The sequence below is a fragment of the Marmota monax genome, unplaced genomic scaffold, assembly GCF_021218885.2.
Source record: "Marmota monax isolate L192 unplaced genomic scaffold, Marmota_monax_Labrador192_F-V1.1 WCK01_AAM20220418_F8-fsc00017, whole genome shotgun sequence".
Taxonomy (NCBI): domain Eukaryota; kingdom Metazoa; phylum Chordata; class Mammalia; order Rodentia; family Sciuridae; genus Marmota; species Marmota monax.
This window is the reverse complement of record NW_026695241.1, coordinates 2,749,698-2,766,672: the sequence shown is the minus strand read 5'-3', so window position 1 is coordinate 2,766,672 and position 16,975 is coordinate 2,749,698. Positions and strand designations below refer to the sequence as shown.

Sequence of the window (16,975 nt, the reverse complement as noted above, 5' to 3'; positions counted from 1 at the left end):
CCGTGATCCTCCTGTTGTTGGCCTCTTACCTTCTTTATGTTCCAAGAGCATCACATCTCCCAGACTGTGACAATTCCACGTTGAGAGGATGGCAGTGCACGATTCCAACCCATCCCCGAAGCACAGATCACTTTCTGGGGCTCCTTTAGATCAGGTAGGATGAGATTTTCCATCCCTGTCTAGGCAGGGCCATTGTCCCTTGCCAGCTTGAAGCAGTTCTGGAGGACAGACCCCTTGCCCTTCATTAGCCCCTAAGAATAAGGGAACAGAGGTGGGTGGGGTAGGATTAGAAAGTGGTTGAAAGGAGAAAAAAAAAGAAAGAAAGAAAAAGGAGACTGTTACTTTGCTAAAGTTTCTCATACCTTCTTCCTACCCAGTTTTTCTCCCACGACTTCCCCAAATTTCTGAGAAATCTACAAATCTTAATGTTACTGTAAATTCCTTCACAACCCTGAAGTTACTGGAAATATACTCACTTATGAAAATTGCCCTGTGCAAAATTGCCCTGCAAAACATGCATTTTTAGAATAGATTAAACAAAGGGAGACACAACATTTTAAGAAACTATAATAAGCTGGGTGTCGTGGTACATACTCTCAGGTACTTGGGAGGCTAAGGCTGAAGGATCACATGTTTGAGACCAGCCTGGCATTTAGTGAGAACCTGTCTCCAAAATATATATATATATATATATATATATATATATATATATATATATATATATGTATGGGCTGGAGTTGTAGCTCATTGCCAGAGCACCCCTGGAGTCAATCTCTAGTACCAAGAAGGAAAAGAAGAAAGAAAGCAAGAAGGCAGCAGGGGTTATAACAGAAGGTACATTCCAAATGTTATGTATTCATCGGAAAATAGAGACTATGTCAACCTCAGGATCCTGGGGGAACAGACGGACATAAAGCATCTCGAATCACCAGACTGACATATTCTCCACACACCTGCCCATGCCCACTTCTCACAAAGTGTCCTTTAAAAGAACAGCCTGAGACCCCAAAAGCACCTCTCACCCTCGAGACAGCTCCTAATCTGCTCCTAGTGCCTACCTTCACTTCCTTTAATAATTTTTTTTTTCTTTGCTACTGAGACCTGACTTGTCCTTAAATTATTTTCGGTGATGTGTCAGGAACCTGGAAGTTCCAAGTAGGTCTTCTCTGCCTCTAGAAAGACCTCGTTGAACCCCCTCCCAATGACACCCTCCTAGGAGGTTCTTAATTTTAAAAATGGATGAGCTCACAGAATGAGAAAATGAGAGGGTGAGCATGGAGGGTGCCCCGGGTTCACCTCACACAGGCAAAAGGAACAAAGACTTAGAAAGATCGGGGTGCCCGCAAGGCCATCCAGTTGGTAAGGGCAGGCGCCAGGCTGGTCTGATTCCTTTACAGTCATTTCCAATGGCATGTCACCCAGGAAGCGGTTGTGAAATAGAAGCCGGTGATAGCAATTTGCAGTAGCCATGCCCTGCCCAGAAGAAAAGAAGACACAGCCCAGAGAAGAAAGGTCAGACTAAGCCGCATTCAAATGAGAACCAGGAACTCCCTGCCTGCTCCTGCCAAATCCTTCTGCAGGTGCCTTGTGCTCCCTGTGGGGACAAAGCTGGGGTGACTATGCTGAAGGAAATCTGCAAATTCTACCTCAAATCTGCAGCCAGGATCTTCCCCAACAAAACCAGGTCAGTCCAGAGAAAACCAGGCCTGAATGTGGAGCAAAACAGGCTCCCTCCTGATCTAGCTACAGCAGGGGCCATTTGTAGCAAACAAGGCTGGACCTTCTCGGGGGTTTCTTGATATTGCCATTTCGGAATCTCATTTCTTCCTCCTAAGAATCCTTGGAAGAGCTCTGAGACAACAGAGGTTCAGAGAAGTGGAGAGGTAACTGGTCTAAGGTCCCCAGCTCATGGATGTGTCAGAGTTGCCACCCAAGCCTGGGACAGTGAGGCCCTTCCCGTGAGAAGGAACCAGCTCTGTCACGCACGGCCTCATCCTTTACATGGAAGTGGGGCTCCCTCTTGCTTGAATTCCTGCTGATACCCCTGTGAAGCCCCAAGTGCACCCTTCCCCATTCACCTCCCAGCCCAGATTGGACACTGCCCATTTCCTACGGTTTTCCTCAGCCCATCGGAGCCAAATCTGCATTGAAGAATCGCGAGTAGCACCTCAAAGCCAACGACTTGGAAACAGGGGACAGCATCAACAACCCAACCTGAGACACCCAAGGCTCTGAGTGACTCCCTACCACAGTGACTCCAGGCTGAAGGCAATAAGGGTACTTGTCCCTCCAAATGGGCACCTGCTGGTCACAGCTCCTGGGACACTTTCAGGCAGATGCTACAGCCACACTCACAGGCACCTAAGGCTGGTGCCACTTGGGGTCCCCATCTCTCTCCATTCCTTTCAATAGGCTTGTGGAGGCTTGGCCTCACCGAGGCCAGGGTGACCTTCAGCTCCCTACCACCATGGCTTCCTAGCTGGATCCATGTTAGGTCAGAGGGTTAAACCATCCCCTGGGAGGACAGTGACTGGGAGGGACAAAGCTCTTCTTCAGCTGAGACCCCAACCCACAGGAAGAAGGCAGGCTTCTCCACACAGACCATGGATCCTTGATGACTCATCGAGCCCAACATTCACCCCAACACCTGGGAGACAATCACTTGCTGTTCTGTATCCAGAAGGAAAATTTCTTCGTTTTTTTCGGGGGTGGGGGGTGGGGGGAGGGGAGGCTGCTGCTGTTGTTTGTGTTTTTTGAAAGAGCATGGGATTGAGTTCTGGGTTGGCCTTGGACAGGTTTTACCTAAGTTCTGCCAGCTCCACCACCTAACGGCTTGCGGTTGGCCAAACCACAGGGCTAAACATTGGAAGATTTTCCCTCTCTCCGAACCCCTCTTCCTAGAGTGGACCCAGGCTAAAGCCTGGTAATAATCCACAGGGTAAAAGATGGGGTGGAGGTTTGTTTCAACATAGTCAGAGACAGGAGCTTTACAAAAAGGCAGTCATTCCCCACTGGGAAAAGACAATATTGAAATAAGACGGCCTGGTAGGTGTTCTCCCTGTGAAACAGCTGCCCCGGCCCCGAGCCACCCAGTGCGGAGGCTGGTGGGGACTGAATGAGTGACTGGCCACCTGACAACCTGCCAGGGGCTGAGAAGAAGAGGGTGGGAGAAGAGGGTGGGAGAAGAGGTGGGAGAAGGAGGAAGCCAAGCAGGATGGAGGTGCTGGAAGCCAAGTCTGCAGCCTGCAACACCAGTGCTCAGCAATACATGATCCCCCACATAAAACCCAGAGCAGAGCGCTTGCTTTCCGGCTCCTCAGCTGTGATTCAGCCTTGGACCTTGCAATGAGACTCCATCTGCCCTGGTGTTTTCCTGAGCTTATCAGGGGCCTTAGGCTTCTGTTATTCCTGCCACCTATCTGTGAGTGATAAAGTTGATCTGGGTGACTTGTGCAACCCTTTTGTCTCACTGTTTTCCTTCTTGGGCAGCTGGATTTAGGCAAAAACCTCCTGCCAGATCTAGAAACCGGAGCAGAAGCTCTCAAGGCGTTGAGCCTCCTCAAGGAGGTGGTGCGAGGGCCCCAGGTGCGTGGCATCCATTCACACACAGTAGATCCATTCACACACAGTAGATCCCAATTAGAAAGGGACTCCCTGAAGTTGCATGCAGGGTGCCTGGAGCTGGGAGGAGGGAGCGGAAGCTACAATTTTCACTGCAGCTCCCAATCTCCGTGGGCGATGCCTGCTGTGGGCCTGAGCTAAAATAAAGAGGAATAGTGTCCACGTTCCTGGACTCCAAGTGCCTTGCTTTACTTTACAGGAAAGCTGTTTAAAGGGGTTATCTAGGGGTTGACCAATTAGGTCCACTGGCCAAATCCAGGCCTCAGACTGTTTTTACATATTGTATTGGTCGGTTTTCTGTTGCTACAACAGAATATCTGTGTCGAGGTACTTTATAAATAAAAGAAGTTTACTTAGCTCACAGTTTTGGAGGCTGAGAATCCAATATCAGGTGGGCCCAAAGAGACCCACAGTGACAAAGAGATCACACAGTGACACAGGAAGCCAGAGAGGCTCAGGAATGAGATGTGCTCTTTTTTTATAACAACTCTCACTAATGGGAACTGACAGAGGCCCCATGAGAACTGCATTAATCCCCTCTGAGCGTGGTATCCAGGTCCCGCCCTCCCCAGGTCCCACCTCTCGATGGCCCTACCACCTCAGCCCACCATACTGGGAACATGCTCAGAACAGCCAATCCACAGAAGTAGCTCACAGGCTAAGGGTGGCTTTACAGATTTGTAAAAGATGGAGAAGAAGGAGAAGACTGGGAAGGAGGAGGAGCAAGGAGAGAAAAGGAGGAAGAGAAGAGTAGATAGTGGGAGGGAGGGAGAGACGGGAAGAGCAGAGGGGAAGGAGACCGAGACCATCTGTGGCCCTTAAAGTCTAAAATTCTATAGGCCTCCCCTTATAGCAAGGGCACTCTTCCAGAACAGCTGAGACGGTGTCCCCTTCAGAGCAGGGTCACTATGTATTTCCTTTACTGTTGGACACCCAATGCCTGGGAAAATGCCTGGCACACAGAATCCATCTGTCAATATTTGTGAAATAAAGGAAGGATTAAATGAACAGAAGGTTTACAGGAAGGATCTTGGTAACCGCTGAGTCTCAAGGCCTTGAGAGCTTCTGCTCCGGTTTCTAGATCTGGCAGGAGGTTTTTGCCTAAATCCAGCTGCCCAAGTAGGAAAACAGTGAGACAAAAGGGTTGCACAAGTCACCCAGATCAACTTTATCACTCACAGATAGGTGGCAGGAATAACAGAAGCCTAAGACCCCTGATAAGCTCAGGAAAACACCAGGGCAGATGGAGTCTCATTGCAAGGTCCAAGGCTGAATCACAGCTGAGGAGCCGGAAAGCAAGCATTCTGCTCTGGGTTTTATGTGGGGGATCATGGATTGCTGAGCACTGGTGTTGCGGTTACCAGGAGCTTTCCTATAAAGCTCTTTGAACCGCAGGAACAAAAACATACGTGCTATTTGAAGTTCAGTTCACCTGCTCATTCTGAGGGGAGGCTGACATCCAGTCCTGGCCCATGGAGCACAAGTGGAAAGGACATAGTGACATATGACATATGATACATTGCCCTTCCTGTTGGCTGGAAAGTAGGCATGGCGCTGCACCATCTTGCAGAGCCAACCACACCTGGATGGCAGAGCAAAGCAGAGGAGCCTGGGGTCCTGACAACGTGGAGCTGCCCCTCACCCCACCGTCTCCATCTGGACTTACACAAGAGAGAAATAAACTTTCGGCTCATGTAGCGCCCATGCTTAGCACCGGGGAGGGCCTGGGTTCACTCCCCAACTTAAATAAGATTCAATATGTCTTCAACAGAAAATCTGGGGAGCCTGAAAAGGTGTAAATCATCACATAAGGAAGGGTGGGACCAACTCCTACTATCGATGACTGATCTTCACAACCAACACTTGCTCATCAAGTACTCAAGGGATGTAGCTTTGCAGAAAGCCCAGTCCTCAGAGAGCTTAGTTACAATCGTGCACTGCCTAACGATGTTTCAGTCCACAACAGGCAGGATGTACAGCGTGGTTCCATAGGATCTTAATGGAACTGAAGAACTTCTGCTCCTGGTGATGGGCAGGCAGAGTGTCACCGCACAACTCTGTCCTCGTATTTGCAGAGATGCTGATGTGAGCTGGCCCAGTGAGCAGACCTGCTGCGCTGCCAGTCTATCAAAGTACAATATGTACAATTCCCTTCAGTGCGTGAGGTTTGATAATGACCCTGGACCCCTGTGCTGCTGATTCCTGTTTACCACGCTAGACTTTTTTACCATTTTAGAGTGAACTTCTATTTATAAAAATACAGTGGACTGTAAAGCCACCTTACATGTATAACAGCAGCCACCAATGTCTTGTTTACCTGCGTCTTGACTGCATTGGGGACCACATGAAGCAACTGACCTGCAGCAGCCAGGTTTGTGACAGTACACTCCATGATGTTTGTGCAATAACAAAGCCACACGATAACACATTTCTTAGAACATGTCTCTGTCATTAAGCAATGCTGGACTGTATTTTACCTAATTTTTATAAGCACCTGACAGGGAAATGTGGTGATCTATGTCTTAGACATGAGAAGATGGAGGGTTAGGGATTTCCAGTGATTTGCTTGTGATGGAGGTCATGACTAGCACCTCAGGATTTGAATCAGACCTACATCATGCCACTAATCAGCGGTTTCCAAATTGTGCTCTGTGGAACCCCAAGGGTTACACTGAATTTTTTTCAGAGGCCATTGTGGATAGGGGTGGGTGATTTTGTGGAATGCCGGGATCACTTCCCCACCCCAAGATAGATTAAGTAAGAGAGAGACCTGAGGGGAACCAAAGGCCAGGGATGAGGGACAACGAGCTGTTGGGGGTGAACCAATGACAGAGGTGCAGAAGGATCGGTAACGCCGGTTACCAGTGACGAGTCCTGCTCCCTCACGTGTCGAAGCTTAACATTAGAGAAACGCGCAGAGGCATGAAATATGAAGCAAAGTTATTTAAAAAGGGGGAACATAGACTTCTCCTGGGAGGGAGAAGGGGCCATAGCTGGTGTCCTAAGAAGCAGGTCTTAGGCTTCCTTTTTCTGCTCTCTTCCCCTTCTCTGTCTCCTTCCTGGGTTCCTGACTAGCCCAGGAGATGCTCAGAGGGTGAGAAGCAGGTGGGCTGGAGGGGCCAAGTTGGAGTGACCTGGGCAGGAAGGGGGACAATCCCTGAGACAGGTTACTTTAGTAACAGGTTGGAGCAGGGGCAGATTATCTGGATAAGGTGGAGGAAGGGCTCTGAAGGAATTAACATTTCAATTCCTCCAATCTCTGGATCTGACCCTTGCCTTTCTGCCTCATTCTGGCTTCAGGATCAGGTCGTGGCCAGAGGAGGCCCCCATGACACATAGTACCTGGGGACAAGGACTCCACAGTGATTGTGCTCAGATGAGGTCCCTGCTACCCTATTTCTTGGTATACTTCTGGGGGGGGCGGTGGGCAGAGCCCTGAGGATTGCTCAAAATGCAAATGGAGGTCTAGAAAAATAAAGTCCTGTATTTTTAAACACTACATCTGAGTTTGCATGGAGATTCATATCACACCCCCAAAAAGATACACAAACACAGATAGGAAAGAAATGACTTAGAAATATACCGAAATGTTAGCTAGGTCCCTCTCTGGGTGATAAACATCTGGGGGATATTTTTGATGTCTTCTTATTTTCTGGTTTTCTCCATGTTTCTCAGTGAGCATTTCATAAACAGAAATCACACTAATGAGACCATGGTTTTAATGTTGCTTTTTGATGTTAGCAAAAGTTAGGGGCTATTCCTGTAACTAGGTTGTTCTGCAAGATCTTATAAATCCATGTTACCAGAAATCGGTGTCAGGGCATTTCCAGTCTGAAAACAGAGCCCTCTGCTGCGCCCCTCCCCTGACTCAGGCATTGGCAAGGCCCTACTGAGGTGGATGGCGCAAGGTGTCCATCCTCTGGAGGAGCGCGGTATATTTCTGGGAATGGGCTGATTTGTTTTTGTATTCCTTTAATAAGTATAGTGGCGACTTCTCATATGACCATTAAGTATGAAGGAAAAAACATGACTTTCCCAATTAATGCAACTACTTCTAAAGAATAAATCTGTTTGCTCTAAATGCAATGATTCAGCTGTGGAACGTAAATTGTTAATGTCTAATGAAAAACCCCCTGTAGGAAAAACAGTCAAGGAAGTTTTTGAGAAATTAAATTAAAATCTAGTGAAGAAGAATTAATGTTAAGAAGACAGATTAGTGCTTGGTATTGGGCAACTTGTTCTTTCTTGTTCCTGTGCACAATGGTTTGTGCTCTTACTCTTGTTTGATTAAAATTAATAACAAGTCAACCACTTGCCGTAACCATGGCACCGGCTCCAGACAGTAAGTCAAGAAAGAATAGTCAAGGTATAGGCCAATAGTCTGGGACATTTCTAACTATTACTAAAAGCTAACTAAGCCGAAACAGCTCAAAGCAAAACGGGAACTGAAAGTAAAAATGCTTGCTTATGCATAAGCCAAGATACATTCTTCTATTCTAATTGTAGCTGCGTAACACTTTGCTTCTTTGAATAATGATTCCTGTTTTGTAACCACAAAGTACTGTGAGCCTGCCAGAATGAAAAGTATATATGACTAACTTCACAAGTAAAGGTTGGGACTCAGCACCTTCACTTTGGTGTCTGTGTTGTTTCTCCACCCCCCTTTCGCCGACTCCTCACCATCCGTTGGTCTCCTGAGACCCCCTGTTGGAGCTGGACTCTGACAGCCCTCCCTTGTCCTGGTCAACATTTCCTAAGCAGGGGGAGGAGTCCTAGAGGATAAATAGGCTTGGGCCTTGGGGAGAACACTGCACTCTGCACTCTGGGTCCCCGGCTTTGGAACCTCCTCTGAGTCCAGCCAGCCAGCGCTCCTGCCAGGTAATCCTGATGCCTCAGCCTTCTGTCTGGGAGCCAAGGGCTCCATTTCTCCAGGATGGAGCTATACCAGGCCTGGAACGTTTGGGGCGGAAGGGGGCCTGGAGTCCTGCAGGTAGCTGCTTGGTGGCAAGGGGGCAGCGCTGGGGCCGCCACTTCTTCTCCCAGGGGAGCCCTCTCCTCCCCCCGGGACTGTGTTTTCAAGCCCACAAAGGGTGGAGGTGCTTCTGGGCAACACTGATAGATTCTTTGTGCGGAGCCAGCTGGAGTCTGGCCCTCAGGGGGAGGAGGTGCCCTCTCCTGGCACAGGGTATCCTCTCAGAACCAGAACAAAGGACAGCTATGATCATTGCAGTGAGTGCCTCTGGGCAGAGGCAGCAGACCCAGGGGTGATTTTAGGGTCCCTATGAGAGCTGCCTTGGGGTGGGGACTTCACTTCCCACCAAGGCCCCAGGGCCAAGCAGACGGACAGGCTGCATCTCTGTCCTGAAACAGCTCAGAAACAGCCAGACCTCCCGCATGCCCAGACTCACCATCCTTCCCCTCCTGAAATGATTTGTGTGTAAAATATTATTTGATGCTTTTCCTCGGCCTGAGAGTACGGTCAACAAAAAGCTGACCAGTACGGTCAACCAAGTTGCCACAGTCCCTGGGCCTGTCTGAAGCCACCTCCATTTCCCTGGTGACAGCAGCTCAGTAGCCCCCCTCCCCCTCCTGTTCCCGCTCCTTCTCCCTCTTGGCTCTTCCTCTTCCTCCCTCCACTCAAGCTGTCCCCTTCTCCCTGAATGCTGGGACAGAGTGGGCAGGAGCTGAAGGTGAGCTCCCTGTTTGCTTTGAGCTCGGCCCTCTCAGTCCCTGGTCCCTAGCTCAGGGAGTGTGGGGAGGTGGCCCTCTGGAACACATTTTATGAGCCAGGGGCCACGCCTTCATCATGGACCTTCCCCAAGCCACTTCACATGTAGAGGCAGAGACAGAGGCCAGATTGGGTTAGTCACTTGTGTGCTGCTATAGGAGACAGGAGGCAGGACGCCAGACAGGAGACAGGAAGCAGGTTTAGTGGCTGTAGTCAGGCTCAGAGGGCAAAACTTTTGCTGTAACCAATTAATCCTCCTGAACCCCGAATTCAGGCAGTTTCAGAACTTTATACCTGGTGTCTAATTGGAGGGGCTCAGAAGTTCACCATCTGCAGAAGTTCACACAAAAGCAGTTTTTTCTTTCACTGGGCAAGTTGATCCTTCAAGGGCAGCTCCTGAGGAGGGGAGATCTTCTTCTCCCCTTTCTCCCCTCCCCTGCCAGCTGTTATCACAGAGCTCAATTAGTAACCTCTTCTCTTTGAAATGTAAACATCTCTGGCCCAAGGCCAGCAGCCTAGTTAAAAGAATCTGCTTTTCTCTTCACTCTCTGCATTTGCAAACACACTTTTACAAACTATTCTGTATGTTGTTATTTATATGAGACAGTCCATAAATGTTTGTGCAAAACTAGTAAAGAGTGTTGAGCACCTGGAGTGCTGATCTCTTCCAGCCCAGTGGCCAAGTAAGAGAGAGCAACAGGAAACAGGAAGTTTAACTACATTGAACTCTTTTGTAGAGACTCTTCTGCCGATAGTCCTAAGATCAATTATGGGGAAGATTTCTGGTGAAGCTCAATTAGGATTTCCTGTGGAGGAGGGGGTGCCACTATCCTGCCACACAGCAATCACCCAAATGAAATCCAGCCCAGGTCAGAAATTCTGATGCATGTTCTGCTCTTCCTCCAACAAGAGGTCTTCCCAGGCCTGTGGTGGAAACCACCACGTGGTAACCTGGCAGAGGCTGAAAAGAGCAACCTACCTGCTGTTGGCTTTTACAATCACCATTTCCAGGGCCGCCAGCCTCCGGGCACCACTCCACTCCGGCTGTCTTCTGAGTCTCCTCCCAACTAACCCTGGCTAAACTGGGCACCATGCAGTGGAGGGTTTGCCCAGGGTCATACAATTGTCATCTAAGGGAGGTTCCAAGGGAGAGATCCTGCCTTCCATCCCCTTTGCCTGGGGCCTGCCGGGTGACAGGAGGAGGGGCATTCTGAGTGTCTCACCTAGTTCCTGAAAGAAGCCTCCACGCAAGACAACTCGCCGGGGAGAGTTCCACTTTATTGCAAAAGGCTGTGGGCTTATATAGATCTAGGCAGAGATGGCAGGGCTTAGATAAATGGCGGGCCACCCGTTTATTGGCAAGTTCTTCCAGATATCAGTTCCGGAGCCCAGGAATTAGTTCTTATTGGGGCTAAGGTTCCCCGCCAGCGAGATTTGAAATTGGCTCCTGCGGGAGAGTTCACACCCGCGGGAACTTTTCGCACCAGTGGAAAAAGGGGAAAATAGGAAGAGAAGGTCCTTAGGCGCCATGTTGGGGGTTTTTTCTGGGGTGCAGCTGCTGTTACACTTTTCCCAACAGTTCCCACCTGCATGCCTCCACCTGCTGGTGCCACCCTGGCACAACCCTACCTCTCTGCCCAGTTTCTCCACTGGGAAAAATGACCAAGTGACTGTAATTACCTTATGGGCGAAAGGTAATTACACTGGGCAAGTTAACCCTTCAAGGGCAGCTCCTGAGTGCACACTGGGTGCCCAGAGAGCACCTACAGGGAACGGGGGTCACAGTGCCGGCAAGGGACAGCAGAGCAGGGACAGAGTACAGGCAGGGGAGGCTGTCAGGGTGCCACCTGGCCCTCTCAGACTTAAAAGATCTTTGCTTTTCAGAGTGGAGAGAATGTCCCCCCTCCTGGCTCTAGGGCTCTTGGTGGCAGGGTTCTGCCCTGCCGTCCTTTGCCACTCACCTGGCACACCGACTCCGGAGACTCTGACCCAGGAGGCCACGGACAACCTGAGATTTGCCTCCAACAATGCTGACTTCACCTTCAGCCTCTACAAACAGTTGGCTTCCAGGAATCCCCAAGAGAATGTCGTCTTCTCCCCACTGAGCATCTCTACCGCCCTGGCCTTCCTGGCCCTGGGGGCCCACAACACCACCCTGATGGAGCTTCTCCAGGGCCTCAAATTCAACCTCACGGAGACCACAGAGGAGAAAATCCACCAGGGCTTCCAGCATCTCCTGCGCACTCTCAGCCAGCCCAGTGACCAGCTGCAGCTCAGCATAGGCAATGCCATGTTCGTCAATGACGATCTGGAGCTGCTGACCAAGTTCACCGATGATGCCCAGAGCCTATATGAGGCCCAGACCTTCACCACCAACTTCCAGGACCTTGAAGCTGCAGAGAAGAGCATCAATGACTATGTGAAGGAAAAAACCCAGGGGAAAATCGTTGACCTGATCAAAGGGCTGGACCCCCAGACAGTGATGGTCCTGTTAAATTACATCTTCTTTAAAGGTAAGTGCCGGCCTAGGCTCAGAGGAAATGGACTCCAACTCTGAGCTGTCTGTCCTGGCTTAGAGAACCAGCCAGCACTAGAGAGGAGGTGTCCGTGGTTTGGGGGACTTGGGCACCAGATCCCACTCTGTCCGTAGGCCTCATCTTCTCCCCTGTGGCTTTGTGAATCACCGTCTGTCCTTCCAGCACGCGACCTCCACGCATCCCATTAACCTAGGTGAAACTCACTCAGCTGACGAAGGAAGGGGTCCTCCTTCCAAATTCCGTCTGGGTAGGCAGGAACCACAGCTTTGTCCTTGTCCCCATGCTGCTGAATGTGGACAGGAAGACTCTCTGCCTGTGCCCTCCTGGGCATCTCTGACCTACCCACCCAGGGTAGTCCTTGTCCTGGCTCGGCCTCTGTCTCTAGAGGGAGTCCAGACAGGCCTGGGGCCATTTCTCAGGGGAAGACAAAGATGGCCCTGTGGGGCCTGGCAGCCCTGAGGGTCCAGGACTCTGGCCCGCCCCCAGGGAAGAGGCTCAGGTTCTAATTGGTCTGGTGCCACATCCCATTGATGGGAACCCAGCTAGGCCAACCTCAGCCTGTAGTTCTGAAGGACAGAGGATAGGCAGGGAGATCCCACCAGTGGCCCAGATACAAGTAAAAGAAGAGATGGGGACACGGAAAAGGACCACTGAGTCAGGAAGCTGGTGCACTAGGCAGAGCTCTGGGGAGCGCTGTCCCCGGGCCTGCAGGTGCGTCTGTAGAGGAAGGCCGGGACCAAGCCTCCCTCCTCTACTGGTCCTGGCCTCATGTGCTCTGTTGATCTTCGAATCTCCTTGTTGCTCCTCCTAACACCTGTCCCTTTGTTAGGACCCTTTCCTTCCCAGCCACACGCCAACCACCCCTGCCTTCCTATCGTCCCCTCTTCCTGGCAGGGCTGGTAACCAAGTGGTCCGTGGAGTGCCCAGGAGCTGGGTGTGCTCCTCCTCCTGGTGGGGATGGAGACCTGTGCCGCCCCTGCCCCCCCTTGTCACCCCTCCCATCCTCCTGACTGACAGACAGGACCTGGAGAGTGGGGGATGGGCCTGGTCGTTGCTGGGGCTGCAGTGTGGACAGCGGGGACAGGCTCAGAACAGCTGATGAGCCCTGGCCCCTCCCCCTCCACGTAAAGTGGAGGCCACTGGGTCCCGAGCCCAAGGAATCCTTGCAGGTCCAAGTTCTGTGGGTTGGGATGGGAGGGGGACTAGAGACTCAGAACCCAGGGCAGGTCTGAGCTGGATGCCCGTGGTCCATGCAGATGGACATGACCCACGTGTATGTCAGGGAACCACAAACTACACTTCCTAGCCATGGCCTTGGGATGTCCAGTACTCCTGACCACTGAGATCTCACAAGTGCCCACGAGCTTTATTCTTTGGTCACTCTTGGCCCTGAGTCCTGCCTCCTCACCCCTTCCGCCTGGTTCCCACTGTGAGACCTTCCTATCTGCCCCTCAGCAACTCTCAGGGGGCGCCCCATCTTTCCCCTCCTATTTTCACCTCTGTCCAGCATCCCCTCTTCCCAGATGCCTGGCAACCTGTCATCTAGCCCAAGTAACCAGGTCTTTGTTTCAAGGTCCCCTTTCTAATCCAGGCCCGTGGGTCTCCCCTTTCCCCCGTGGCTTTTCCACTTGCCAAGGTATTTTCCCAAACCCAGGCAGGGCCACCCCTGAGAGGGACCCTGAGTGGCTGGGAGCTCTTGCTGCTCAGGGCACAGGGCAGAGCTGGGGGGGAGCACACGTGCCCTGGTGCTCACGGTCTGCGACGGCTTGCTCCCCCTCTAGCCAAGTGGATGACGCCCTTTTACCCCATCGATACCTTCGAGGCCAGGTTCTACTTGAGCGGGAAGAAGTGGGTAAAAGTGCCCATGATGAGCACCGAGGACCTGCCCATACCCTACTTCCGGGACAAGGCGCTCTCCTGCACCGTGATTCAGCTGGATTACGCTGGCAATGCGAGTGCACTCTTCATCCTCCCTGACTCAGGCAAGATGCAGAAGGTGGAGGCCATGCTGCTCCCAGACACCCTGAAGAGGTGGAGAAACTCGCTGCAGATGAAGTGCGTATCCCAGGACTGGAGCTGACGGCGCCCTTCCATCCCAGCCCCTAGGGCCCTGTCTCCCTCCACCCCAGAGTCTCATCAGGGTCCAGTGACACAGTGGTGGAAGAACCCATGTGGGGACAGGGGTTATCTGAGGCCACTCTTCCCTTTGCTGCCTGGTGGCTTTAGGCCAGATATTTTAAGAGGACATCAAATGTAACCAGGCTTCTTCTGACTCAGACATGTTCTAAGTCACAAGGCGTCTCCAGCACCGTCCCCGACCCTCACCTGCTTTCTCCTGGCCTCCACCTCTTGAGCACTTGATTTGGAGCTCTTGTTCTGTGGTCCTTGTCCTCTTGGGGTGACTTTGAGAATTGGATGGGGGCAATAGACAGGGAAGACACTTACAGAACAGAGAAAGCAAAGATCTGCCTCAACACAGACTTGAGGCCACAGCCCCAGCCCCGAGCACCTCCAGAGTGGCACCTGCTGGGGCTACCTACTCTCAACCCTCCTCACACCAGATCCCTGGAGACCCCAGGACACCTGGGTCCCGCCCTCCCTGTCCACTTATTCTCACCTTCCAAACTCTCCCTTTCCTTCATCTTTGATTAGTACAGAGCAGATCTCAATGAGAAGTTCTGAATATTCATCAAAGACATCCTATTTACAAAACTCTGATGTATCTGTGCACGTGCCCAGCCCACGCTGGGTGCTCAGAGATTTGAATGAGTGAATGAATCCAAAGACAAACAGGATGCACCCATGGAACTCGGAGTTCAATGGGAGACACAGCCTCATTGTATTGAGCAGCTGTAAGACCAAGCATACAGTGATAAGTGTATTAAGGGTGCCAGCGCAGTGACGCACGCCTGTAATCCCAGCATCTCGGGAGGCTGAGACAGGAGGATCTCGAGTTCAAAGCCAGCCTCAGCAACACTGAGGTGCTAAGCAACTCAGTGAGACCCTGTCTCTAAATAAAATACAAAACAGGGCTGGGAATGTGGCTCAGTGTTCGAGTGCCCCTGAGTTCAATCCCGGGGACCCCTCTCCAAAAAACCAAACAGTAACAAAAGAAATCAAGGAAGAGAACATTTTTCCTGCAAGAAGGGGTAGTGGTGGAGGAAACTGGGGAATCCAGTGCTGCAGTGGGGGAGGATGGCCACGGAGTCAAGCGATGGTCAGATCTCACTTTTCTCATTCCTTAGGTGGATAGATGAGCTCTATCTACCCAAGTTCCGCATCTCAAGTGACTTCAATCTGGAAGATGTTCTTCGCCAACTGGGCATCAGGGAGGTCTTCTCCAAGCAGGCTGACCTGTCAGGGGTCACGGGGTACAAGAACCTGATGGTCTCTAAGGTGAGTCTGTGAACTCCGGGCAGTTCATTCTCCGTGGCTAAACCTGAATAGTGAAGGCCAGGGTGGACGTTTGGGGACTCTTGAATTTGTACAAATAACTGTATTTCTCAATGTCCAATCACCCTCCCTGGGTCTCCACCAAACCCTGAATAGCCAGGCTACAGCCCAGCCCCTCCTGCAGGGTTGCGGGCTGGTCACCCACCCCCAAACACACACACACATCATGACAAGACACAGGACTTCATGGGGAGGAGCCTGGGCCTGGGATCAGACCGCGGCAGACACTACCCCATGCTAGACACCAGTGAAAAATAAGTTCAGGCTTCCACCATGAGCTTTTCCATCTGTGGGCACAGACTACTCTTAGGTAGTCTGCAGGGCCTGTCAGGACAGTCACGGTAACAGGCAACAGCCATGGTTACATGACAATCGCAACGGAAACCTGTGATGCATCAGTTCCCTAAAAGCCACAAGCAGGCTGCTTCCCTCCTGCCCACTCCTGTCCCCGCAGGTGATCCACAAGGCTCTGCTTGATGTGACTGAGAAGGGGACAGAAGCGGTTGCTGCCACTGGAGTCAAAATGGTCCTCACATCGGCAAAGATGGGCACAAGGACCATTGTGAATTTCAATAGGCCCTTCCTGATGGCCATCGTCCATGAAGACGTCATTCTCTTTATGAGCAAAGTCACCAACCCCAAGCAAACCTAGAGCCCTCTGTTGAGTAGTGGGACACCCACTAGGAGCCAGGGATGGAAGTCCAGGCATGGGTCTCTGGACACAGCCTGGCTTTGATGCAGAGCACCCAGAGTTGCCTGGCCCTTTCGCTCATCCTTGGGAAGGTGACGGCAACTGCATGTGTGGCTCCCATATGCACAGAGACTCTGGGGACTGTGGAGCTCTGAGGCTCTGAGGTCTCCTGACAGCAATAAACATCTTCCTGTGCCTGGACTCTTTCCTTGTGTCCTTCTCTGCGACCATCTGAATCCCTGCTCTGCCTATGTCCCAGAGTCGAGCCCCCTGGCCTCTCACACAGTGTCATCCCACCCCAGGGTCTGGGCTGCTTCCTTCATCTTTAGCAGATTGGCCAAACCACACAAGCTTGTGACCAAGGTCACCGGGACCTCAGACCAGGGCAAAGTGGAGACCCTGCTGCCCTTCTCCCATTCTAGCCTCCAGAGTCACCTGGTCCCAAGGCCCAGTTTCTGCCCACCTACTGCCTCTTGTAGGGACTCCTGGTCCTCTCCACATCTGGGACAGCCACTGACCCTTTGCTCCTGCAATTGAGAGGGGTCTTCTTGTGGGATCTCCCCCTTCTGCACCCCAGCATCCCCCATGAGGGGAGAACAGTTATGTTCTGGGTTCCCAGGCTGAGCGCTTCAACTGCCTCCCCAGTTCCAAGAGCTCACCTGACAGGGGGGTTCCCCTCAGCAACCAGAATGCGGGGCTGGGGACCAACCACAGAGGATGTGGTGTGACGACCACACAACGGCACCGCACTCACCATCGAAGGTATTGGTGAGGGCCACCTGACACCAGAGGAGCACCCTCAGCCACCTAGTGATTCTGTGTTAGTGTTTCATAAAACTGACCAAAATGCCTGACATAAACCAATCAAAGAAGGAGAGGTTTGTTCTGGCTCACAGTTTCAGATGTTTCAGGCCACGGTCGGCTGGACCCATTGCTCTGGGTCTC

At 51.6% G+C, this 16,975-nt stretch overlaps 1 protein-coding gene across 1 annotated transcript; it reads left to right on the top strand.

Annotated features, from left to right (window-relative positions):
• The first annotated feature begins 8,348 nt into the window (after positions 1–8,348).
• LOC124090157 (alpha-1-antichymotrypsin-like) lies at positions 8,349–16,231 on the top strand. The gene is made up of 5 exons (XM_046440549.2): positions 8,349–8,499; positions 11,234–11,862; positions 13,668–13,941; positions 15,132–15,282; positions 15,794–16,231. The coding sequence occupies exons 2-5, from the start codon at positions 11,244–11,246 to the stop codon at positions 15,989–15,991; spliced, it is 1,242 nt and encodes a 413-aa protein (XP_046296505.1). The 5' UTR covers positions 8,349–8,499; positions 11,234–11,243; the 3' UTR covers positions 15,992–16,231.
• Positions 16,232–16,975: the final 744 nt, after the last annotated feature.

What these genes read in the sequence shown, in the direction of transcription:
- LOC124090157 (XM_046440549.2), top strand. Translation starts at nt 11,244, where the DNA reads ATGTCCCCCCTCCTGGCTCTAGGGCTCTTGGTGGCAGGGTTCTGCCCT. An exon ending in AGAAACTCGCTGCAGATGAA is followed by an intron (nt 13,942 to 15,131) that starts GTGCGTATCCCA and finishes CTCATTCCTTAG; the next exon opens with GTGGATAGATGAGCTCTATC. An exon ending in AGAACCTGATGGTCTCTAAG is followed by an intron (nt 15,283 to 15,793) that starts GTGAGTCTGTGA and finishes CTGTCCCCGCAG; the next exon opens with GTGATCCACAAGGCTCTGCT.